Source organism: Xenopus tropicalis, chromosome 9 (genome assembly GCF_000004195.4).
Source record: "Xenopus tropicalis strain Nigerian chromosome 9, UCB_Xtro_10.0, whole genome shotgun sequence".
In the NCBI taxonomy this organism is placed as follows: domain Eukaryota; kingdom Metazoa; phylum Chordata; class Amphibia; order Anura; family Pipidae; genus Xenopus; species Xenopus tropicalis.
In genome coordinates, this window is record NC_030685.2 from 50,620,777 (window position 1) to 50,647,287 (window position 26,511).

Below are 26,511 nucleotides of genomic sequence, written 5' to 3' on the forward strand. Positions count from 1 at the left end.
GGAGGAATGCAGGGTGGGATGGAATGCTGTCTGCAGGGAGGGACTGAACATGACATCACGAATAGTACTGTCCACCTCTCCATGCCCAGTCCTCCCAAGTTTTTGTTTTTTAAAATGACCCCCTTGACCCACTCCGACACTAAAGGAGTAAGGTCAGAACAGGAGAGGGGTGGCATCAGGGCTGCTCCCCAGAATCAGCGCTGCACCAAAGCCATATACTGAAGACTCCCAAAACTTGCAAAAGGGACAGTTTTCAAGCGGATACAGACCTGAAAGGTATTAAAATAAAATTCTTCCTTTTATTTTATATTAGTTTACATGGTTTAGTGCCTTTTAAAAATATGTTCTATATGTCTCCTTTAATGTGCAGGCAGCTTTTTAACAAGAGGGTTATTTTATTTGTTGTTTGTGGCAGTTTCCATTCTGAGTTGCATTAGTTTTTACATTCATGCCACATGGGGCGAATCCACCCATATGCTTCAAAAAGCTTATTGTTGTGCCTGCATCTGGAGTCTTTGCTCTAGCCCAGGTGCAGGTCCACAAAGTGGATTTTGACATGTCATCGGTTTATAACAATAATTTAATTTATAATAACCTTTTAAAATTTATAATAATAATTTAACAAACAAGGATTAATCTAAACTCTTCTGGAACATTAGAAAAATTATAAGGAAGTCTAAACAAACATATAAAACATTACAATAAGAAAACCTTTTTAGCCGATTTCTGATCAATCAAAATTGATTAAAAAAAAAAACACCATTATCATTGCCATTTGTTGATGAGACTGGTTTAACCCTCTAACTGCCAGCTGATTTGGAGAGCATGGTACTTTTATTGCCAGACCATTTTTGAACATATTGTGCTTTCACTTCAGGAGCCTTTTCTAGGGGGTATATTTAGTTTATCTGGGGAAACAATGTAATGTTTTTTTCAGGACAACCTAAGCTTTCAAAATATGCTAGAATTTTTGTGTAATTCCATTTCTATGGTCCACATACATCTTAAGCCTCTCCCCAGACATCAGACAGCTGACAGTTGATACATTTAAATATACAACCTGGTATGACCAAGAGTCTCAAAGGTACCAACCCCCTACTATATGCCACAATGGCCTCAGGATGAAACAAATCATCGCTGCCTCCCATAATATAACAGAAAACAGGTATTCTCTTAAATAACTTTGTCCTGAACGGGTGAACTTAAATGTAAATAATTTATACTGGTTTCATTGAAAGTTTTGCATTATATTCTTTAGCTTGTTTTGATTTAATTATAGCTCGGATTTCCACCACAACACACATAGAGGAACATTCATTAAAGTACGACAGGTCCGATTACTAAAAATTCGTACTTTTTCTAAAGTTTAGAACTTATATTTTCTCCAATTTTTTTGTTAATTTGATCAACTTTTTTGTACTTTGCGACAATTTGTGAGACAAAATCATTTTTGTGGCAATGAGTACAAAAGTTTTGTGTTTAATTTAAGCTTCGTTATTGTGAATTTCCTTTGGCCAGGTTGAAGCTGCAGAGTGCCATTGAGTCCTATGGGAGGCTTCCAAAAACATGCACTGAAGGTTCAAAGTTTTTTGCGCCGTTTACGATCGTTCGGATATGGATATTTTGTAATTTTCGTATCGTACCACAATATTTTCATATCGTAACGTTCGTAACATTTCCGCACATCAGAAATTATCGTTAAGTATACGAATTTTCACACATTCTACTTTAATACAATAGAAATTCGTACATTGATAAATGAGTATCAGGCACGCTCGGCTCAGATACGCCGAGCGCGTCCTGTACGGCGCCCTCCTACCTGCACTTATGGATCTGGACTGTCAGCGTGTCTTAGCGCGGGCGCGCGAATAAGTACAATGTGCGCGGCAATGCGCGCGCGTGCAAGTAAGCGTACGCACGCGTGCGACAACGTGCATGCTCAGGTGTACATGCGCTTTAGCCCTTAAAAGACGCCACGGAGCCATTTTGACCTTGCTGAGTAATCTGAGCTGATTCTTCACTTTGTTACTAAGCGTTTATTCTTCTGATTGCCTGTTGCTGACCTTGCTCCTGTGTTTTGACCTATTGATTGTTGCTGCCTGCCTTTGACTTTGCATCCGGACCCGACTACGCTTTTGTTTCCTGATTTGGACTTTTGACGTTGAACTACACATCTCAGCAGGAAATCTGTTCGTTCCCGCACTCCTGCCACTCCTCCTCTGAGCCAGTCCTGTCTCACTTCCAGGTACTGTGTCTTGTGTGGGAGGTGTAGGAGAGGCTGCTTTACATCATCTCGACTCCTGTATCCCGCCTGACAGTATTACTCAGCCACAGAATGGAGTCTAGAGATGAGGCTTCTCCAATGAATATGCTGGTACAGCAAATGGCAGCATTGACCGAAGCCGTGCAAGATCTCCAGGGGGGATACCAACAGCTGCAGAACCAATTCCAGACACCAGGCTTTTTAGGCAACCTCTCTCTGGGGACAGAAAAAGCTTCAGGACCTTCGTGAGTGCTTGCCGGCTCCACTTTACTCTGCAACCACGTTCCTTTACCTCCGACCAAACTAAGGTTGGGTTGGTAATCTCGCTCTTATTGGGAGATCCTCAAATTTGGGCACATCAGCTCCTTGAACAGCAGAGTCCGTTATTGAATGACTTACAAGCTTTTTTCCGGGCAATGGCCACCCTCTATGACGATCCTAAGAGGGCTGAAACCGCCGAAGCCGCGCTAAGAACTCTCCGTCATGGAAAGAGGCCCGTTGAAGACTATGTGGCGGAATTTCGCAAATTTGCTCCAGACACCGATTGGATGAACTAGCCCGAGTAGGCGTCCCAAACTTCCTCGAAGATCTGGTGAATCTGGTCACTCAAATTGACCGTCGCCTTAGGGAGAGACGCCTGGAGAAGATGAGTACTTTTCATCCTAGCTGGGTCCTTCCTAAAGCTCCATTTTCTCCCAGACCGCTATCAGCAGTTCCCGTTCCGATGACTGAAGGCGTGGAACCTATGCAAATAGGTACACTTCGCTCAGCCTTGACCTCCGAAGAGAAACTCCGCAGGCGGCGGCTGAACTTATGTTTGTATTGTGGTGAACCAGGCCACTTCCTTTTCAATTGTCCCATCAAGCCTTCCAGTAAGTCTGTTGATGCAACTTTTTTAAGTGCCACCTATGCCCGAGGGGGGTCTCTGATTACTTTACCCCTTCTTTTGCAGTGGCCAGGAGGGGAACTCAAGCTCCAAGCACTCCTTGACTCCGGCTGCGTGCGGCTGTTTTTTGGATCATTCTTTGATCACGACTCATGAAATCCCCACGCAGTCCAAGGAAGAACCTTTTTTGATTAGATTGGCTGACGGTTCCCCTATTTCGTCCGGTCCTGTCCGACTGGAAACACACCCATTGTTAATAAAGCACTCACAGCATCAAGAAATTCTTCGTTTTGATGTGGTTTCTTCGCCCTTATATCCAGTTATTTTAGGTTTACCTTGGTTAAGGCGGCACAATCCTGTAATCGATTGGTACTCTGGTAAAATTACTTTTCCAAGGAAACTTTGTTCTGCGGTGTCCATGGGACGAGATTCATTATCACCCCAAGTAAAGAACTCTTGCCTGAACCTGATACCTAAAGTCTATCATGAATTTTGTGATGTATTTGATAAGAAGGGAGTGGACTCCACATCGAGTTTATGATTGCCCAGTTGAACTACTTCCAGGAGCTAATATTCCTTTTGGAAGAATTTATCCTCTCTCTGAACCAGAACTTAAAGTCCTTAAAGCATACATTGATGAGAATCTCCAGAAAGGTTTCATCAGGCCCTCTACATCTCCAGCCGGAGCAGGAATATTTTTTGTGGAGAAAAAGGATCATTCCCTTCGACCATGTATTGACTATCGAGACTTAAACAGAATTACTATTAAGAATCGTTACCCTTTACCGCTGGTACCTGAATTATTCCAGAGATTGCGGTCTGCTCGAATCTTTTCTAAACTTGACTTACGTGGGGCCTACAACCTTGTTCGTATCCGAGAGGGGGACGAGTGGAAGACGGCTTTCCGGTCCAGGTACGGGCATTTTGAATACCTGGTCATGCCTTTTGGGCTATGTAACGCACCAGCAACTTTTCAACATTTTGTCAACGATATTTTTCGGGACATCCTTGATCAATTCGTCATTGTGTATTTAGACGACATACTGGTATTCTCCTCTTCCTTGTTGCAACATTGTGAACATATGAAAGAGATCTTCTATAGACTTCGTGCTCATAAGCTATATGCTAAGATTTAAAAATGTGAATTCGAAAGAACTGCTATTGAATTTCTGGGTTTTCGAATTTCAACTGAGGGTATTTCGATGGACCAGCGAAAGGTTTCTGCAATCATGAATTGGCCTGTTCCAACCACTCGCAAGGCCGTACAAAGATTTGTGGGGTTCGCGAACTTCTACAGAAAATTTATCAAGAACTTTTCTCATATTGTTTCACCTATTACAGATTTAACAAGCTCAAGTAGGCATTTTCAGTGGACACAAGAAGCTCAGTCAGCATTTGACAGACTTAAAGCTTGTTTTACCTCTGCTCCAGTATTGGTTCATCCTGATCCAGCGAAACCATTTATTGTGGAAGTGGATGTGTCCGAAATCGCCATTGGAGCCATTCTTTCACAAAGAGTTGGTGTGGAGAGTCGTCTGCATCCCACTGCCTTTTTTTCCAAAAAACTTTCTTCATCTGAGAAGAATTATGACGTTGGGGACCGTGAACTACTGGCCATTAAGGCCGCTTTCGAAGAATGGCGACACCTATTGGAGGGGGCTTCCCATCCTATTCTGGTCTATTCAGATCATAGAAATTTAGAATATCTCCAATCAGCCAAACGATTGAGACCTCGGCAAGCTAGGTGGGCTCTCTTCTTTTCTCGATTTAACTTTCATGTCACTTACAGGCCTGGGACCAAGAATGGTAAAGCAGATGCTCTTTCCCGGATTCCTGAGACCAGTCATTCTGAACCTTCCCAGGAAACTATTCTGAACCCCGCCAACTTTTGCCTTTTACAAAGTGAACTTTTAGCAGAAATCCAGAAACAAACTACTAACTCTTCTTCCCAAATTGAAGGACTTATTTCCAGGGAAGGGTTCTTACTACATCTTGGTAAGATCGTGGTCCCCTCCTCTATGCTCTTACAAGTCCTTAAATTCATGCATGAGCATTCCCTTACAGGCCATTCTGGTATTAGGAAAACTCAAAACTTACTGCAACAATATTTTTTTTGGCCAGGCATGATCAAAGACTGTAACCTTTTTATCAGATCCTGCGAAACATGTGCCCGGTTTAAGTCTTCTCATTCCCGTCCAATGGGTCTACTACAACCTCTTCCGGTACCAAAAAATTTGTGGGAGAATATCGCGATGGATTTCATTGTTGACTTACCTGTGTCATCTGGACATAATACGATTTTCGTGGTCATTGATAGACTGTCTAAAATGGCACATTTTATTCCCCTTACCGGGTTGCCCTCGGCATCTACTACTGCAGAAGTCTTTATTAAAGAGATTTTTCGACTCCATGGGTTACCTAAAGACATCATTTCTGATCGGGGAACTCAGTTCACCTCAAGATTTTGAAGGACCCTGTGTCAAGGACTTAACATTAAGCTCTCCTTATCCACAGCTTTTCATCCGCAAACCAATGGACAAACAGAAAGAACCAATCAAGTGCTTGAGCAATACATTAGGTGTTTTTCTACCCATTTACAAGACAATTGGTTTTCTCTTCTTCCCCTGGCAGAATTTTCATATAACAATTCATTACACTCATCTACTAAACAAACGCCTTTTTTTGCCAACTACGGTTTTCACCCCACTATTTTGCCAGGCCTGCCGAGAGAGATTTCATCACCAGCTGTTGAGGACAGGTTAACTTTTCTTACCAATAATACGAAACTTCTTGCCCAAACAATTCAACAAGCTCAAAAAGATTTTAAAAGGTTTGCTGATCGGAAGAGAGGGGAGAATCCAAGATTCAAGGTAGGAGATCGTGTATGGCTATCCACGTGTCATCTTAAGCTCTCTTGCCCTTCAAAAAAGTTGGGTCAAAGATTTGTTGGTCCATTTGTTATCATTAAACAAATCAATCCTGTAACTTTTAAGTTGAAATTACCTAATTCTCTGCGGATACATCCTGTTTTTCACTCATCACTATTGAAACCAGTGGTTGAAAACGTTTTTCCAGGTCGTGTCCCAGTTCCGCCTAATCCAGTCAAGATAAGGGGTCAGGAAGAATTTGAGGTCCAGGAAATTTTGGATTCAAGATTACGGAGAGGTCGTCTTCAGTACTTGGTTAAGTGGAAAGGGTTTTCGGTTGAGGAGAATTCCTGGGAACCAGCTGCTAACATTCATGCGGCACGATTGGTAAAAAAATTTCATGACTCTCATCCTGAAAAGATTGGGCGTGTTCGGAGACCACGCCTTGGGGGGGGGCACTATCAGGCACGCTCGGCTCAGATACGCCGAGTGCGTCCTGTACGGCGCCCTCCTACCTGCACTTCCGGATCTGGACTGTCAGCGTGTCTTAGCGCGGGCGCGCGAATAAGTACAATGCGCGCGGCAATGCGCGCACGTGCACGTAAGCGTATGCACGCGTGCAACAACGCGCACGCTCGGGTGTACATGCGCTTTAGCCCTTAAAAGACGCCACGGAGCCAATTTGACCTTGCTGAGTAATCTGAGCTGATTCTTCACTTTGTTACTAAGCGTTTATTCTTCTGATTGCCTGTTGCTGACCTTGCTCCTGTGTTTTGACCTATTGATTGTTGCTGCCTGCCTTTGACTTTGCATCCGGACCCGACTACGCTTTTGTTTCCTGATTTGGACTTTTGACGTTGAACTACACATCTCAGCAGGAAATCTGTTCGTTCCCGCACTCCTGCCACTCCTCCTCTGAGCCAGTCCTGTCTCACTTCCAGGTACTGTGTCTTGTGTGGGAGGTGTAGGAGAGGCTGCTTTACATCATCTCGACTCCTGTATCCCGCCTGACAATGAGCCCCATATGGTAATATGGCACACATAAGCGTGAGACAGCCAAATAACCTGTCGCTTACACTTCTGCTAACTTTACCAATCCAACTGTTTTGAATATTAAGACTACCAGATACAAGACAACCCACGCATATTATTATATGAAGATTTCTCACTAGGTCAAAAACTCCCAGCAGTACTCTACCAAATTTCTAAAGCGCTGCTTCCGAAAACTGCATACTTTACATTTCAAATATCCCACTTACAGTAGGTTTATTGTGGAAAACTATACGTTTTTGAAAAGAACAGATTCTGATAAATCCAGAATAGACAAAACTGTTTTCCTACTCCAAATTACCAAGTTGCAATGCTTATCAGTTTTTATAAAAATTAGTGAAATTTATGAAAATTAATTTCAGAGCTTCTAGCCTATGCTTACCATTCGTCCCCATACCACGGGGATAGGCCCCATTTCAAGACCTCCTGCCCCATTGAAAATTGCCCCGTGGACTGTCCCTGGCAGCTGAAATAAAGTTTAAAATGAGGTAACAAACCTCATTGGGCAAGGCAAATGCCTGTCAAGTAATGTGCTTTATCATTGGCTACAATTGGGAACCAATCACCTCCACCATTCCCTTAGCAACTATTGGTATCGCAGGACACAGAGGAAGAACAAGAGATCTGCTGTCAGCCCCACCCCTTCCCCCTCCAATATCCTTCACGGTACATGCACCACTCCCAAGCCTGATGTCCTGCCCTCCGTGATGCGGCGCTCTCTTCTGCTTTTGTTAGGTATGGATGAGTTCTAGGGGGTACTATATATGGAATAGCCACTGTTTCATTCTGCTATCAGTTCTGCGGTGTTATACATGGAAATGCCACTGTGCCATATCGCCATCCACGGTGTGGTTTATTGGAGGTGTGGCTTCCAAAGTGAGCGTGACCTAAAAAATTGCTGCAGTGCGCTGATCACCGCTTTTCTGCCCGGATTTCATTCTGAAAATCTGGTCACCTTATTCTAGTCTGCAGCACATATCAATAGCTACCAAGATAAAATACCCTAAATATGAATGCCAGGGGTACACAGAACAGTTTGATGCCCAGTGTTCCTACGTTTACATAAGTATGTGGCATGTAGGGGCTCCTGCAAAATCAACATATTAACTGCATTTTTTGTGGGATAAAGCTTAAAAAAAGCCAAGTTACAAAAAAGTAAGTTCACTGCAGAAAACCATATATTTTTGGAAAATACACATCCCTGAATCCAAAATTGGTGCACATGTCTTTCTACTCCAAAGTACAAAGCCTCAAAACGTCCTAAAATTGGCGATTTTGATACAATTTCCAAAAAAAAATCACCTCACGACTTGTAGTTTGCAGCAACTTATCTCCTACAGGTCATTAGGTAACAAAATAAAGCACCCTAAATATGAACACCAAAGATCTACTGAACAGGTTGATACCCTATGTACATAAGTTTATTAAATGAAATGGCACTTAGAGACCCCAAAATATATCTAAATCATAAACACAAAGCCAGTTTTATGTGTTGTAAAAGCTGCAAAAAAGTAGGGTGACCCCTAAAAACCATATATTTTTAGAAAGTATACATTCAGACAAATCTAAAATGGGTACATATTTCTTTCTAACTCAAACTACCAAGCAGCAAAGCTTCCGTAAAGTTAGCGGTTTTGATGGGGATTCTGAAAATGTCCATTCTTCAATTTGCTGCATTTATGTTGCACAATTTCTTACATAAAAATCACCCCAGATATGAAAGATAGAGGTCTACTGAACAGTTTGATGCCCAACTGGCATATTTATACCAAATATGTTGTATGTACAGACCCCAAATGAAAAATATTGCATATGAATTCTCGCCTGCCAACTGCATTTTATGTGTCGTTAAACCCCCTAACTGTACAGAAACCCCCAGAAAATCATATATTTTACTCAAAGTACTCATTATGACGAATCCAACATGGGTAAAAACTCTTTTCTACACCAAAATTTCACCCTAAATATGAACACCAGAGGTCTTCTTAACAGTTTGATGCCCAATATGCATAGACTTACCAATGTATTTGGTATATACAGACTAAAAAATAGTGCATATGCATTTTCTCAGCTGCCTTCTTTCTGTATAGGAAGGAGTCAGGCTAGGATCGATCAATTGATCATCGCATAGTGGATTCAGCCCTGCATCGCCGTATCGCCTAATTTCAAATGACTGGAAGCCAAGTTTTAGCAGGTATTTTCTGATAAAGCATTCAAAATAATAAATGGTGTGCAGGATAGGGCATTTATTGGGGCAGGGTAGAATAGATTTTTTTACTTAAAAAAAAATCAATGACTTGACAAAGTTAATGATTTGACAGTGTGGTTAGTGGTCAGAATACCCGATCCAACACGCATGCTGTTAAATAAATAGTTTTTAGGGTGTAAGAGAAGTGCTGGGCAGGTAGTTGATGGGGTGTATTTTTCACCAGTGATAAAAAAGTTACATGCACTAAGCTACAGGGAATGCAGTGTAGCAAGTATATGCTACATTCTTGTACCAGCTTAGGAAAAGCTGGATAATGGGTCCCTGGAGTGAATGGAGGGAGCGTATGGTGGGCCCTCCATTTCAATGACCTGTCCAGAGTTTGCAGCTGATCAGCCAGGTAGCTGCTTGATTAACTCACAGCTGTGCAGGGGAGGCCTGATCCCTGGTAAATGAGGCTTTAGCCCTCTCTCTGTGCCCAAGGAAGCAGGAGCTGCAAGCAGTGTGAAAGCCTGCTGGATTTTTGTAAATTTTCCTAAACAAAACTATGTTCTGTTTGTAGAAACTGGACACCAAGTCCTGCCTGTATTAGATGCCAAATTGGCATAGGTTTTGTGTTTTTCCTTAAAAACTGACTGTGGGCCAGTTGTACCCTATTTTGGGACTTCATTTTGTTATTTTGTGGGTGTCTGAGCAAGAGTGTGCCCAGTCTGCCTCAGGAGACCAAGATTCGCTAACAGTAATCCCTACAAGGGGAAAAACAAAACACAAAATGATAAAATGAAGAACTAAAAAAAAAGCAAAAAAAGTATATGTTTGTATGATTGTGTGCCAGATGAGGCGTAGGGCGGATATTTTTAGCAAGCGGAAAAGCGATTGCTGAAAATTCCGCCCTACGCCTTCTACATGTGCCTGCACGCAAATGAATGAGATACGCTCGGGTGCAGGCACATGTAGCCGGAATACGCATAAAAACTCGAGAGTCCGAAAGTCTTGCGCTTTTATGCGTATTTCAGCTACATGTGCCTAAAATGTGTATGAATGCATATATATATATATTATATATATTTTCACGGAGAGTTTATCCGCTTCACACAGGACTTATAATCAGCAAAGATATTTATTTAAGGCAAATAACAAAGACTGACGTTTCGGCTGGAATACCAGCCTTTCTCAAAGTTACAAACAGCATTGTGAGACAACCCTAAATACAGGATATGGCGGGAACATACACTAGTGACGTAGGGATGTGACGTCAGTGCACCATAGAGAGACAACATTCGTGTGTGAAATCAACAAAACACATTTTAGACCGTGCAAACATGTTACAATCCAGCCAAAATCTGAGTATTTAGCATGAAATAATCCATGGCCGGCACACCCTTAAAATTCAAAAAAAATTTTTTTATTGAATTTTAAGGGTGTGCCGGCCATGGATTATTTCATGCTATATATATATATATATATATATATATATATATACTTTGTATATATATATATGTGAGTGTGTAAATATGTGCAAAAGTGTGCAAAAGAAAAAAAAAACCCAGAAAAGTAAAATGTGTATTATGTACAGGTATGTGTGCATGAATCCTAACAAAAATGTTTCAACATCAAGTGTAATTCTGGCTTTCAGAATAAGATGTTGGAAAGGCAAGCATCTGGATACTTTTGTTTACAGAGTGCACTTGTTATCCAAAAAGCTCTGAATTACCTATATATAGGAAAATAATGACTTGAAAATTGGGAGAATACACTCTGGAAACTTGTAGGAAGGTGGGGTCTAGGGTATTTTCCCCTATTCTTTTCCTGGGTGACATATTTCTATTGCATGTATTAGCTGTTGGCCTGGCGATATAAGGGTTAATGAGGTCAGGGATTGTAACGACTGGTTAACAAGGGAGACAGCTAGTATTGTCTACTCTTCAGTGAAACAGGCAACCCCTGTTAACCCTGGTCTTCACCAATGTCCCTTAGTGTTCAGGGAACCTGAACACTTCAGAAATAAATGCAGTACAGGCAAGGAGGAGGCAAAATTGTAGTCAGGGCCGGTCAAAGGTCGGGTCAGGCAGCTAGAATCAAGGTCAGGAAACAGGCAAGAGTTAAAAACCAGATAGCAAATGAAAAACAGGCTTAAGGGCTAACAAATATAGACAAGACGGGAAACCAACATCACAATGCAAACGATGGAGTGTGCAAGTGCGCTGGAGACCCCTTTCTTGCACAGTACCCCCCATTTCAGGAGAATCCTCCAGGGACTCCCAAAGCTTGTCTGGACTAAATCACCTCTAATTAATAAGAAACTGTATTATACCTTTAGATTTACGAGAATCAACAATGTCATGTAGCTCAAATTCTCAAAATGGCAGGAGGAGGAGGCATGGGACAGGGGAAAAGGCATTCTTGATGACAGGCTTAAGCAGAGATATATGGAAAAAATCTGAAATGTTCATATTGGAGGGAAGATGCAACATTACCGAGACAGGATTGATAATACACTTGGTAGTAAAGGGACCTATGAAACGGGGCCCCAATTTGGGAGAAGTTTCTTTGAGTTTAATGTCCTTAGTTGAGAGCCAAACAGAGTCCCCTACTTTAAAGAAAGGACCAGAACGGTGATGCCTATCTGCAGCAATCTTCTGTTGAGAAGAAGCCTTTAAAGTACAAGGAAAGGCAAAGTCACTTGGGGGTGCCAAAATGTTAGGCACCCCCAAGTGACTTAAATCTCCTACCTTTAACCCCAGGCTTAAACCCAGGCACAGCACCAGCCCGGGTAGCTACAGTGCTTTCACTTCCTGCTTCACGTGCGCGCATGCACAGTAGAGTGCAAAAGCCGAATTTAATAGAGAAGTCGGCTTTTCACTCTACTGCGCATGTGCTAGTCGTGGGGTCCCGGCAAAACGAAGCAGGAAGGAGGAAGCTCTCGCTACAAGTACCCCGGGCTGGTGCTGTTTTTCTCCTAACAGGGGGTAAAAGGTAAGCGATTAAAGTCACTTGGGGGTACTTGGGTGTTGGTTCTTTCAGTTTGACCTGCTTTTGGAATGACAGGAAAAATTTAACTGAATTCCTAAAACCTTACTAAAAGCCACCCAAAATTTTGAAACAAACTGGACACCACGGTCAGATACAATGGAAGAAGGGTCTGAACACTTAAAAAATAGAAAAGAAAATACAAAAGGAAAAATTTTTTGATTAAGACCCTCTTGTGGGGTTGAAATGCGTTGGGCTGTAATTTTTATGTTTTGTATTCAATAAAAATGTTGTCCTTTTGTATTTTCTTTTGTATTTTTTGAGTATGCAGACGCTTTTTTGTTTTTGTGGTTTTTTTTGGAGTTGCTAAATGGGTCTCCTCTAGTGGACTGTACCTCTGTCAGCATTTAGTTTGGGTAAGGTGTGCACTCTTATGCTTTGTATTAACAATGGAAGAAGGAACTTAATGAAGACTTTGACTAAAGCGTAAGCAGAAGGCAACTTCTTTAATAGAACAAAATGAGACATTTGAGACAAACTTGCAAATGTTGTGAATCATGGACTGCCCCCAATTACCTAACTAGGTTAAAGGTCTTCCTAGTACCAGGATGCCCCGCCAATTTGAATGAATGCGTCTATTGAAGAACTTGAGGTAAAGAAGAACCTGGAACAAAGGTCTTCCCAGAAGGACATTCAGAGACAATACAATCTGGAGAAATAATAGGGGCAGGTGGGTAGTAACTTCATCAGAAGAAAAAGATCTTGTTAAGGCGTCAGGTTTGGAATTCTTGGAGCCAGGTCTATAAGGGATGATACAATTAAATCTTGAAAAGGAGGGAGCTCATCAAGCCTGGCATAGATTAAGTCTTTTGGCAGATGAAATGTATTTCAGATTCTTGTGATCTGTAAGAATGGGAATAGGCTCAGAAGAGCCATCCAAAAGATGGCACAAGTCCTCTAGAGCTAATTTGAATGCTAAAAGCTCTCTGTTACCAGTGTCATAGTTACTTTCTACAGAGGAAAAGATGCTGAAGAACTGGAAATTATGAATGGTTTCAGATGGAGAAAAAATTTAATTATCAAGATACACAACAACAAAGGAGTAAAGAAGGTGACGGAAAATGGTAAACTCCTTAAATACTTCTGGAGCATTGAACAGGCCAAAAGGCATAACTAAATACTCATATTTTCCATCATGGGTATTGAAAGCAGTCTTCCACTCGTCTCCTTGTCTAATACGGATGAGGTTATATGCTCTGCGTAGATCGGATTATGGTGATCATGGTAATCAGTGCTGCAGCAGGAGAATTAGACGTTCTAATAAACCGTCTGGCTAAGTTTCCTTGAATATAGTATTTCATTGCTTGAGTCTTGGGCAAGGACAAAGGATATGTTCTTCCTTTATGCAGAACAGTACCTGGCATCAAATCGATAGGACAATCGTGGGGTATATGAGGGTGAAGGACTTTGGCACTTTTCTTTTTAAATACATCAACTAAATCTTTATAACATGCAGGCAAGACTTAAAAATTGTTTAATTGTTTTCCAAATAGCAGCTACTAAGGCTTCATGATTCCATGAGACTTCAGCTGCTAGTGTACAAAAATCAATAGGATATTCTGCTGCTGGGAGAGAACCCTGTGAAACTCTTAAAAGACGGGCCAAAGCATTTTCCGGTTAAGTCATAAACCAATGGATCATCACGTTCCCAAAGAGGAGAGGTCCACAGAAGAGTTTTTCCAAATAGCAAGGTGATTACATAAGCTACCTTGGATTTTTAGTTTGGAAACTGTGAAAGCTCAAAGTGGATCTTGCACTGGTTAAAGAAGCCTCAACAGGTTTGATTTGCTTTGGTTTGTTTGAACTGTTTGGTATCTGGCTTGCCAGACATGCTCAGTTGCTCTAAGCTCAGATTACTAAACACGCCCCCAGTCTAGCAGCCAGTAAAGAGATGGCACTGCTGGTTCATATAGAAACTCAGCTCTAGCTGTCTGCTTCAGTGTTTTTCTCCTGAGCTCAGCTTTACCATTACAGTGCTCAAACAAAGCAGAACTTTTATCAGAGACAGTTCTGCCTGTGTGAGCCTGTATTCTTGATGAAATGTATGCTGAATAAGGGTATGTGTGTGTATGCTGTTTGCAGATTTAACTATTTATCACAGGAAAAATGGCCACCAGGTGAAAGCTTCTATTTGCTCTAGGAAAATGTGATGGTGCTGGCAAACAGACAGGGGATATATGCAGTACAAATTATACCATTTGGGTGGGGGAGACATGCCCAACTGATATACATTGTAGGCAAATGTAGGCTTTACATGTCCTTTAAAGGACAATGAGCAAAACAGGAAAGGGCTAACAAAGACATATGACCAGTAAAATACAAAATGCCCCTATTGTTTATAAACAAAGCGTGTTCGGCGCACACTAATGACATCTTCTTGTTTGGTGCGCTGCAATGTCACAACGTGAATGACAAAGTGTGCAAGGGACACAAAAAGAGGCAAAAGCAGGCCAGGAGAGCTCCTATCTCTTGGGATCTCCAGAATTGTGCTTCTGTCAGGAACCCCCAGCTTACTAAAATGGAAAAAAACTGAGGCAGAAAGGCTAACTTAAACCCCTGGCTGTTATATGGTGGGTAATTAAGCTGCTGGAGGTAGAAATCAGATGCTGCCCATTTGCTTAACTACCAAAAAGTGCAAAAGAGATTGTCACAGGTTCCTGCATAGGCAATAAAGAACAATGTGTTTTTACGGAGGCTTTTCCTGTATAAGTCTATATGGCTGTTGATCTCTTTTTGGAGAGGCTAAGCCCCCCTATAACTTTATTATTCTTCATTGCCCATGCAGGAACCTGTTCTGGGGAAGCTTCATAAGTATAAGTGAAAGGTTACTTAATAAACAATTTTTGTGCTTTTTAAATATTCACTGAATCCTTTAAGTACAACATTTATTTTAATACACATTATATCATGTATTGTAATGATGGTAAAGCATTTTATGGGATCCGTTATCCAGAAAGCTTTAATTTACAGGAAGACCATCTCCTACAGACTCCACAAATAATTCAAATTTTTAAAATGAATTTTCGTTTTATCTGGCATAATAAATCAGTTTACCTTGTATTTCATTCTAAGAGATAATGAATCCTTATATTGAAGTCAAAACAATACTTTTGGGTTTATATTATTTATTAGTGGACTTAAAGTATGGTGATCCAAATTACAAAAAGATCCCTTATCCAGAAAACCCTAGGTTCCGTGCAGTCTGGATAACAGATCCCATTCTTATATAAGCATATTTTATTTGATCCCAGCTAAGATATTATTTATCCTTATTGAAGGGAAAACAATTCTATTGGGTTTATTCAATATTTAAATTATTTTTTAGCAGACTAAAGGTATGGAGATGCAAATTGCGGGAAGATCCCCAGGTACCGATCATTCTGGATAATAGGTCCCATACCTGTACAACATCTGAAGCCTGAGTGTAAGAAAAAATACATAGTGAAAAATGTGCCCTGTTGTAAAATATAAGGATATTATAAGTCACTGAGTTCAATGACCATATAAGAGCAAAAGGCTTAAGGGCGAGTGCTTTTATGCAGATCATAAAAACTCTGAGGTAACTTTTAATATCCTCATATTTTACAACAGGGCGCACTTTATGTATTATAACACACAGTTTCCAGTGCGTGTTTGACAGGATTTACATCACTGAGCATCAATTATAACTGATGACCTCACTAAGAAACGTTTATGGGGATATAATATACAGGATATTCATGGCTATATTGGAATAGTGTTCCCCTGTTCATGAAAACCCAGTTGCTTTAGACTTAATTCTACTAAATACTGTGATCATGCCATTTTGATATACAGATGGTTAATACCGTAGGAGTGCTGCACTACTAAAAGTAGTATTTATTTAAACTGTAAGAGTTCTCTTGCTGATGGCTATAAATGTTCTTTAAAATGCCAGCTTGGAGATAAGATGGAACTGCAAGTGAGATGCATGGGGTAACATAACACTGTTGCTATAATTCAGTATATTTATTTTCACTGGGATTCTTTCAAGCCACTATTCTCCAGCTGTCCTCTGAACATCTGGATAGGTGAATCCTTTGCAGTACATTCAAATGTTTGCTTTCCTCTGACACAGCTTGAACTGCCTCTCCCTATGTGAGCTCATATGGGAAATGTTACGTGTCCGATTCGTAGCTGGAAATTACTCCCATTTGGAGGGAGGCTGCTTACTCAATGTGTTTCTGTCGGAAGTTAATTCCTGTCTCGTTTCTTGCAAAACAACTGAACAGTTCCTCTGTACAGAGCAAGGTGAGTGACAGCTTTATTTCCAGGCTTTGGGGTTCGTTTTCAGGTTCTATGCACTAGTGTAGCATCCCTTTCGGGGAACATGTCTGGCTAGAATTTGTTGAAAATATTCATACAAAACATGCAGAAGAAATGCTGGATTATGGCTTTTTTTTTATTCCTAAATTTATTTTTAGCATGCATGTTGCATTTGGTAAAGTGGAATGGAGTTTGTGGAGGGAACTAACAGCATTTTTTGTTATGTGATGTTAAATAATGTTTAATATGTCTGTACAGTGTAAGTGAGGGATATTAATAATTAGCAAAGAAATAATCTGTCACTTTAATGTATGTATAACTATTTATAAAGTGCTACTAGGATAAACAGCAATGTACAAATTTACAATATAGAAAAGTTCTCACAGGGAAGACATTATAAAAAATAATAAATAGGCATAAGTATACAACCATTAAGTGTCATATCTAGTATAAATAAATTTAAAGCAACTGGACTTGTTTGGTAATCATTGAAGACGTTTCACTACTCATCCGAGCAGCTTCTTCAGTTGAACTGAAGAAGCTGCTCGGATGAGTAGTGAAACGTCTTCAATGATTACCAAACAAGTCCAGTTGCTTTAAATTTATTTATACTAGATATACCATGACCTGGATGAATGAAAATCTTCATAGACATTAAGTGCCATGTGCTCTTAATCCAGTGATAAGGAAAACACTGCCTCATAGAGCTGACAATCTAAGAGGGTGGACACAAATAGGAGGGCAAAGTTTGGGCATTGGCCCTTAAGTTCCAGAACTGGGCAGGTCGTTTTTTAGTTCTCCAAAAGGTATGATTAGGGTTCCTTTTTAAAGGGGTTCCGAGAGTATTTCTTACACAGAAATTCAGGGATAAAACACTTAAGGTAAGGAGCAGCAAGACAGAAGGGTTTAAGATATGGCAGTGGGTGTGGATAGTATAGCTTTGAGAAGAGCGGAGGAGATGGCCAGGAACGTACAGGGAGACAAGTGAGGAAATGTAGTGATGAGCAGAGGAGTGAAGGGCATAGAATGTTAGCAGAAGGATTTTGTATTCTATTGTTTGCTTAAAAAGCAGCCATGCCATTTTACCATGGAATAGCAGGAGAATTCTAACAGCAAAGTTTAAAATTGGTTGCAGGGGAGAGAGGTGGGAGTCTGGGAGACCCCTTAGTAAGAGGGTTGGAGTACTCTAAGTAACAAAGGATAAAGGCATGGATTAGTAGCAGTTACTTGTGACAAACAATTCCTTGGACAAATAATCCCTGTTTTTTTTTAAGGGGAAGAACATTTTAAGTAACTTATTGCACAAATGTCTAAATGTCCTATATATATTTATAATGGGTAAGTGCAGAAAACTTTTATTTATGTATAAATTTCTCATTTGCACCATAACTAATGGTTTACAATATAGTGTGAGCACAACTTCATTATTTTCTATAGTTTATACAGAAACAGTGGCCAGCTCCATGATGTAGCTCCCATCATTCCCAACTACAGTCAGATAATCCAAGTGGTGGTCAATAAAAGGGCAACTATTTGAGAGTTTTAAACTTGTAAGTAAGCTGCAGGTAAAACTCAGTCCCTGTGGGAAACGTATAATTGAAGCAGTATAATTGTTAATGAATCAGATGAAAGTGAGTGTAGGACTTGCCAGACAGGAGATGAAAATAGAATTTTGCCTTTCTTCCTTTTTTGATCTACAGTATATAGCATTTACATTTCCTCTGTAATTGTTCAGCACAGCATAGCAAATACAGTGCGAGTCTGTTCCCTATTTTTTTGTCTGCCATGCAGATACACTCAGGGCACTGAATGGAGGCATTCTCTGACTAGATGCTTTGGAATGCAGTCCTTTCATAAGCAAGAAAAATAGGCTCTTTCAACCCCCCCCCCAAGGCTTTAGATGTGTGATTTTTTTGGACATATACAGGACAGTTAAAACAAACATGATGATGTAAACAAATTCAGTGGAGCATTTGACAGATTGGTGAGGCTTTATTTTGCAGGCAAATAATAGTAAATATTGAAATATAATGTTGTATTCACAGCACTGCAGACTACAAGATTAGCATTCATTTAAAAAATTAAAATGGATTTGACTATTAATGACCAAGCCCTTTGGTAATTCCCCAAAAAGGATAAGATAGAATTGTTGCACAATGAGGCTGTTAGTCATCATTTGGCATGCACAGATGGTGCTCATCATGATCATTTACAGTAAGGGAAAGAAATGACCAAACGGATTTAAAACAATGAGGGCAACTTCATATAACCTATAACTTACTCTGGTTTTTGATGTAAATTGTGTTAGACTTGGAAAATATTTATTTATGATTTACTAGACACTGAGCCATTAACTCAAGTTTTGAGTAGAAACCTTTTGAATAAACCTCAGCATTTTGTTTGGTGATGAATACAGTGTAAGGCTCTTCTAGGATTTGAACTAGAAACCTCTAGCTTTCTGGCTGTTCTCCCTATCCACTAGGCCAGGTGAGCAGTTAGCAGGCTTGCTCATTACCTTTCATCTGGCCTTTACAATCTGTTCCAATCAGGGCTGACTCTTCCCTATTTAAACCCAGCCCTTACCTCATTTCCTGGCCATAGCATTTGCCTCTGTAGCTTGAACACTGTGGCACATCACTAGTTCTTGCTCTGGCTCCTACCCCTGCTCCTAGTCCTGTTCCAGTCCTGTCTGGTTCTAGTCCTGTTCCAGCTGTGTTCCTGTCCCAGACTCTATGCCCCCTCTGTACTGCTCCTGCCTGTCACTTATTCTTTGCCCTTACTTCCTGAACCTGTCTACTTGGTTCCTGACCTTCGGCCTCTCCATTTTCATTCCTGTCTTCTTTCTGATTGGTCACAACAACCAGTTTTTGCTTGAAGGACTCATCACACATCGAATTCCCTTACAGACCTGCAAGTGTATGTTTTACTATTATTGATTTTTTTTAACTCAACACTCAGGCATAGTTTGTTGGTGTTCTGTGTGCACCAAGTAGTTGGAATATATACTATTTATAGTACGGCATTGTCTCATAAGTCACATATCAGAACAGTCTCGGCATATTGTAGTTATATGGCATGTTAATGTGGGTAAAGAACCTTGGCATGTGAGATGTGAGATGTGAATACTTAGGTATTTTTAGCTTTGATGTCATAAAAGTTGTTTGCCACAAGTAGTTTGGTCTCTTTCTAGAGGATCTAAAAATAACAATGTGCAGGATCATTGTAGTTGTCAACAACATAGAAGTCTTTTACTTGCCTTTGAACTGAAGTAAGATATTGTAGTGTAATAAGGCCAAAGCACTGACTTACACTACAAAGCATATCTACTAACAAGTATGCACTCAAAATAGCAGCAATACTTGATATTTGATTTTTACAGTGATCCAAACCTTGTGCAGATATTCCTGATTAGTACCAGATTGGCATCAGATTTCACCAGAAGAAGATTTAAACCTATATCTAAACATTTTCTTCCCATACCTTTGCCCTGCTAACAGCTCCTGGTTAGGTTAGGCTGAAGACCTTGTTAGTACTCTTGGCTAGAGAAGGGTTGTCTATCAAAAACACTATCAGCATTTACTATTCTATTAATGATGTTTACTTAAGGCATGTTCTCAGCATTGCATAAAATTAACTTCTTAGACCATAGTATTAAAAATATGATGTGTGCAGTTGGAAAGTTTTGTTTTCTAAAGAAGAGAATTACTAAGCCTTCTTTAAGAGGCATGTGCTGGTATCACAGGAAATTTTCGAGGATTTATAGAGTTGTAAATTAACTGTAAAATCCATAATTTGTCTTATAGCTGAAAGTCTTGAAAGCAAAGTCCTTGAAAACAGCAGAAGTATTTTTTGAAAGTCTGATCTTCTTTCAGTTTTCCAATTTAGCGGAGTATAAGGAAAATATTTTTAGAGTGATTTCTTTGCAAAGGATAATCCGGAATAGTAAAATGTACCCTTATTTCAGTGATAAACTCTTAGGTGAAAACTTTAGTAAGGTACAAACTGAACCATTTAAGTCAGGAAATCAACATAACAGTGAAATTGTGTAATTACCTGTGGAAGGAAGACGTTACAAAGCAAAGTTCATAGAAATAGAATTCCATTGCTTTTCAGGATAAGGTAGAGGACATAAATGGCTATGCAAGCTCTCCTCTACTTACAATCAGTCTACTTCCAGAGTAACACACATGGCGAGAGACCAAATCCAAGCTGAATTTTATTTATTTCATGATTTACAAATTCAATGCAACCAAAATCTAACAATTAAAAGTTCAAGACTGTGGTCTAAAGCAGCACAAATATGCATCAAAGGGGGAAATCAACACTACTGCAACCACTTGGAAACAAACAAGAAAACAAGAACACTGCTACAGTTCATAACATGAAACACAGATGCTTGTAATATATTGCATATATTTGGTTAAAGAAAAATGAGAGCATTAATCTGGTCTCCTTAGCCTTTGGGCGTTCCTTTAAATATTCTTCCTATATAATTAGGCAGAAGAAAAAGCATGACTTTTTTCATATGCACAGGCAGCTTTCTGAGCTACACCCTATTGTGGATTTTCACACCCTGTTTGCTAGTTACATCTGCATATATATATATACACATCCAGAACTTCAAGCTCTTTTTTGCTTTTGTATTCACTGGAGAAGAAGATTCTAAATATCAAAACACCTTTCAAGCAGCCCTGTCATTGGAAATGTGTTGCAATAGATCCTCTTGCATACTAATAGTTATGGACAATTAAGGACTTGATTTTTTGTTAGGTAAAATAGGATATTTACATGTTTACCCTGTAAGACAGCCAAAGGCAAACCAAAACCAAAAAGCACCCCAATAATAAAACAGCATTTTGTACACTTTTACATAGAAACAAAACAGATAAACACATCTCTGTGTTAACGTGGCATATCTAATGATCACAGTAAAATACCCCCATATGTTAGGTATTTTCAGAAACTGCATACCTCAAGGTTTTTAGTTCTGGTGTAGTTTTTAAATGTAACGGACATCATACAGATCACTATAAAATTCTACAATATTTATCAGGAATTTTTATTTTTTCTGAAATACCATCACAGTCACAGGTCAAAAGTGAATGAGAAAAAAATTCCAATATCTTCAAATGAAGGCAAATATGAAATAGCAAGTTCTCCAGAGTAAAACAATACCCTACATGTAGGGGTGCACCTAAAGACATGGCCTCCAAACACCCCAGAACTGCTGCATTATTACAGCTGAAAAGTTTGGGGCTGCACTCTAAGTGCACACCTTGCAGTTTTTTAGTCTTAACTCCCCCTTACCTGTGAAATACACCCACAAATTATTTTATATATTCATTGAAACTGCACACCATCCTTTTTTTCCTACATGCAGAATTCTGGACACAGTTCTCTGCAGAATTTTGCAGTTTGGCATGAAATGAAAAAAGATCCATAGTTAGATTTCTCCCTGAAATTCTTATGATAACTTACAAAAACCCTGTTAAATATCAATCTGCAACTTCTCCTGAACAAAATTAAACCTCACAAGTATGGGTACACCTAAAGACATTCCCACCAAACACCCTAAAAATTGAGCAATAGCTAAATTTGGGGCTGTGTTCTAAGATCACACCTTGCAGATTTTCAGTCTAAACACCCCTTTTACCTGTAAAATTGCAGACAAACTATATAAGTACTAAACATGCACACCTTCAGCTTTTCAGAAGTGGTGTCCTTTACAGAATTACAACGTTTTTGCACATTTTCTAAGAAAACGGGAAAAACAGAATCAATATTAGATTTCTCCAAAAACCCCAAAGACAAGTAACAAAAACCTACTGAATATCTAGCCAACATCTCCTATATAGTATGATATATAGGACACAGCCACCAAATACAAGTACAAGGTAAGGCTGACTTTTTCCGTGAGTTACCTTTATCTGTTTAGTGGAGCATCTTTGGACGTTTTAGTTTCATCTGTAAACTTGTGTATCTTCAATGAATGCTACTTTTCCTTTCTTTTTTACTTTTATAACCCAAATAGAAAAGCTACACAATTCTGAAAAAAATATGCCACCAGACATTTATGCCACCAAAATAAAAAAGGAAATGATGCCGTGAAATACAAGTAGCTTCTGTAATTGCACTGAAAAGTTAGTGTTTGAGCACTTCAGTAGGCATGCCCACCAAAATTTTGCAAAAAGCTGAAAGTAGCCTCAATATCTGTACTGAAAGCAGAGCTATTGAGTTGTTAATTCAGTCAAGTGCCCTGTTTCTCTCTTTTGAAATGCAGACCGCCAAAAAAACTTTTTATTTTTTATTTTTGCAAAACTGCCAACAAAAACCCTGAAAATGCAAATATTCACTTTACAAACAGAAAAGATTTCAGAGGAGACCTAATATACTAGCCAAATCTGAAATGTTCCCCAGAAATACAGATAGCCTCAACAAGTGCACTGAAAGGGTAGCTTATGAGGTGTTAGTAAAAAAAATCCTTGATTACTTCCTTCTCATGAAGTAACAACATGCTACAATCCCAAATTAACTAAAACATAAAAATCTGTAAGTGCCCTGAACACATAAACCACAAGTATAATAAATAAATTTTGCACAAAGGGGGTAACCCTTTTAATAGTGCAGCTGTTGTTTTGCCAGGTGTGGGTGAAAATGTATCAATAAAGTGCTTCCCAATCAATCTGCCCATATTGTAACTAGCAGCCATCTCTGTCTCCTCTACGCTACCAAACAACAGGGCAGGGAATATCTGCAGCTGGTATTTATAATAGGGCAATTTGGGGTCTGATATTGCTGCTTTATATACAACATATGAATTTCGAAGGGCCATTTGGATCATGTATATTTCAACTTTCTTGTACCAGGGCCTTTGTTTTGCAGGTGGCGTTGTAATAATGTTGGAGTTCTATCAACACCACCCATATACTTGCTGTATTCTTTGCTACAGAGAGGCTTATATTTTGGGGCCTACCAACTCTCTGTTCTGTAATTACTGACTCATTGTGAATTGTCCTCAGCATGAATATATTTTTTCTTTCAAAATATTTTATGGCAAGGAGCTCATTATTCCTCAAGACATTGCTCTACGATTCAGTTTTTTGTCTGGTATATCCCTGGCCAGTCCTTTTCAGGTACGATTTATAGTGCCACAGGCTGGGGTCTCCAAAGAATATAAGGCTCTAAACAGGGGGATACAAGTGGTAACCCTGAAGTAGAGAGATGGGCTTCCATACAATTTTGCCTCTGACAGTCAAGTAAGTCAAGGGGACAACCAGGGGGATCTAACTGGGATTCTTTGCCTTCATAAATCATGACATAGCTGGTGTACCCTGAGCTGTTTATAAAGTCTGATCCCACAGCGGGAATGTTTGCTTGGGGTATATTGGCAGAATTTTATGTGACCTTTGAGAAGATACTCTTTAATACAAATGTTTTGGGAGGGGGTGTTCACTGCTGCGAACCACTCAGACAGGCTATCTATGACGGGCCTACATTTATGCAGCCTGTCAAGACCAGGCTCATCAGGGGGTGCAGCTATAGCATTATTGTTGAAATGCAGAAACTAGAGCAGTAGCTGATAACGGTTTCTAGGCATCATGGCAGAAAAGACAGAGATGGACAACATTGTAGTGGTATTCCAGTCGGACTTCAAAGAATTGGCTTTTATGAGACCCATTTCTAAAGTGAGTTCCACAAACCTCTTCAGTTCGGCAATATCAGTGGGATGCCATGCATGAGTTTGAGCATATCTAGTTAATTTTGGCTAAGATATTGCTTGGCATATAGACTGGTATAGAGGACCACCCACCATAGATTTCTGCTATAGAAGGCGACTAACCGCTCCGAAATGGCTTTCCACTGGCAACAACAGGAGTCGCCCATGGAAAGCCCTTCGCAAAAACTCAAAATACAATATACAAGCAAGAAAAAGTTAGAACAAGTAATCAGCAGTAACTGATAATGCAATAAAAATAACTGAAAATACTACAAAAAAACCTCAAAATCAACAAAAAATAAAAGTTATTACACTGTGCGATTTGCTTTTAAGGCTACCTGAACACTAATCACACAGCAAAATCACTACACACAAGCAATAAATTATAAAAGAGCAACACAGAATGTAAAAAAAATAATCAAAGAGTTCAAAATACATTTTCCACTTGTCACACCACCAAATAAACAGTTTTTAGGGCAAAATAATGATACAATGGAAAAAAATAAAAAGTAAAATAATATGTATGTGTGCACACTTACAACGGTGTGTGTGTATGTATGTGCGAGTATATTTTATATTTGTGAGTATATGTATGTGCAAAAGTAAGTAGGAAAAAAGCAAAAAAATGCAAACTTAAATATGTGCCTATGCCATTGCTGGTGCATTGGGGTCATTTAAAGGGGGCGATCTCTGTTATGCCTGGGTAATGCAACCCCCTGCATTCATTGCCAAGGGGATTTCTATAAATCTGTTTTGTATGCCCTGTTGTTGCATGTGAATAAACTCTAGAATTGGCTGTAACATTAAAAAGATGTACATACAGTAATTCTAACATGCCAGCAAAACTAGGTATGGGAATGGGGTATTAATTCAAGAAGTAGCCAAATTAATTTTTAATTAACTTTGAGTCTTGGTTTCTTTTTTCCTAGTAATAGACAATTGAATTGAAATGGATATCGCCTCTGAAGATTACGACAACTACTCCAGTCAATATGATTACTATGACTTTGAGGAAACACCCCATGATTCTGCATACCCTCATGCTCTCCACATCGTGTCCATTGTCATCTACTCCTTGGCATTTATTTTAGGGGTGCCTGGAAATGCCATGGTCATTTGGTTTACTGGTTTCAAATGGGAAAAAACTGTAAGCACCCTTTGGTTTCTCAACCTGGCCATTGCTGATTTGATCTTTGTCTTATTTCTTCCCCTACATATTACTTATGTGGCCACTGATTTCCACTGGCCTTTTGGAAAATATTTCTGCAAGATCAACTCTTTCATTGCTGTGCTCAACATGTTTGCTAGTGTATTCTTCCTTACTGTGATTGGCCTGGATAGGTACCTATTTTTGGCTCACACAAGGTTTGTACAGAGACACAGGACATTATGTAAATCTATGATTTTGAGTGGTATTGTCTGGATATCCGCTGGCATCATTGCTGCTCCTGCACTTTATTACAGAGACACAACTGAAATCAGAAAGTCAGTCACCATCTGCTTCAACAATTTCCATGACTATGACCATTCTGTCATAAAAAGGACTCATACTTTTCTTACACTAATAAGATTCTTCATTGGATACCTCTTTCCTCTTCTGACTATGATTTGTTCTTACTCATTACTTGCCATCAGGATAAAGGACAAAAATGCACTGGGTTCTAGTAAATTCTTCTGGACTGTCTTTACCATCGTTGTTGCTTTTTTTGTTTGTTGGACTCCCTACCATATTTTTAGTTTGCTGGAACTGAATGTCCATCACAGTAGTGAGTTCCGTGAGTGGATTAGAATTGGTATGCCCATCTCCACAAGTGTGGCCTTTATTAACAGCTGCCTTAACCCAATTATTTATGTTCTGATAAGCAAGGCATTCATGGTACATTTAGGAGCCTCATTAACAGAGATATTTAAAAACACACTTCGAGATATAAGCCAAACAGGTGTTAAAAGTGAGCAGTTTGTGGACTCCAAAAGCAATCCTACTGTCTGTGAGACCGTGTGGTGAATAAAAAGTCAAATGAAAAGAAATTACAGTAGAGCTCTGATTTTACGTCAACACATTTTACTTTTTCCCAAAATGTATGCCTTATTTTGCTTTCTAATTAGGCTACCTGTGGTTTTTCATTCCTAGATTTAACGTTTTCCCATAATTTACACCACTTTGATAGGGACCCCTGGAAAGCATAAAATCGGGGTTCTACTGTATTC

At 39.6% G+C, this 26,511-nt stretch overlaps 1 protein-coding gene across 5 annotated transcripts; it reads left to right on the forward strand.

Moving 5' to 3' along the window:
- Positions 1 to 26,331, forward strand: gpr1 (G protein-coupled receptor 1). Of its 5 annotated transcripts, none has more exons than XM_031893429.1 (3): positions 1 to 276; positions 16,399 to 16,571; positions 25,239 to 26,331. In XM_031893429.1, the coding sequence occupies exon 3, from the start codon at positions 25,253 to 25,255 to the stop codon at positions 26,306 to 26,308; it is 1,056 nt and encodes a 351-aa protein (XP_031749289.1). In that variant the 5' UTR covers positions 1 to 276; positions 16,399 to 16,571; positions 25,239 to 25,252; the 3' UTR covers positions 26,309 to 26,331. The 5 variants fall into 5 exon arrangements, with proteins under 5 accessions (XP_031749289.1, XP_017953086.2, XP_031749290.1 ...); XM_031893427.1 differs by having other exon boundaries at positions 2 to 276; positions 25,233 to 26,331; XM_031893428.1 differs by lacking the exon at positions 1 to 276 and adding an exon at positions 9,218 to 9,260 and having other exon boundaries at positions 25,233 to 26,331.
- The last annotated feature ends 180 nt before the right edge of the window (positions 26,332 to 26,511 follow it).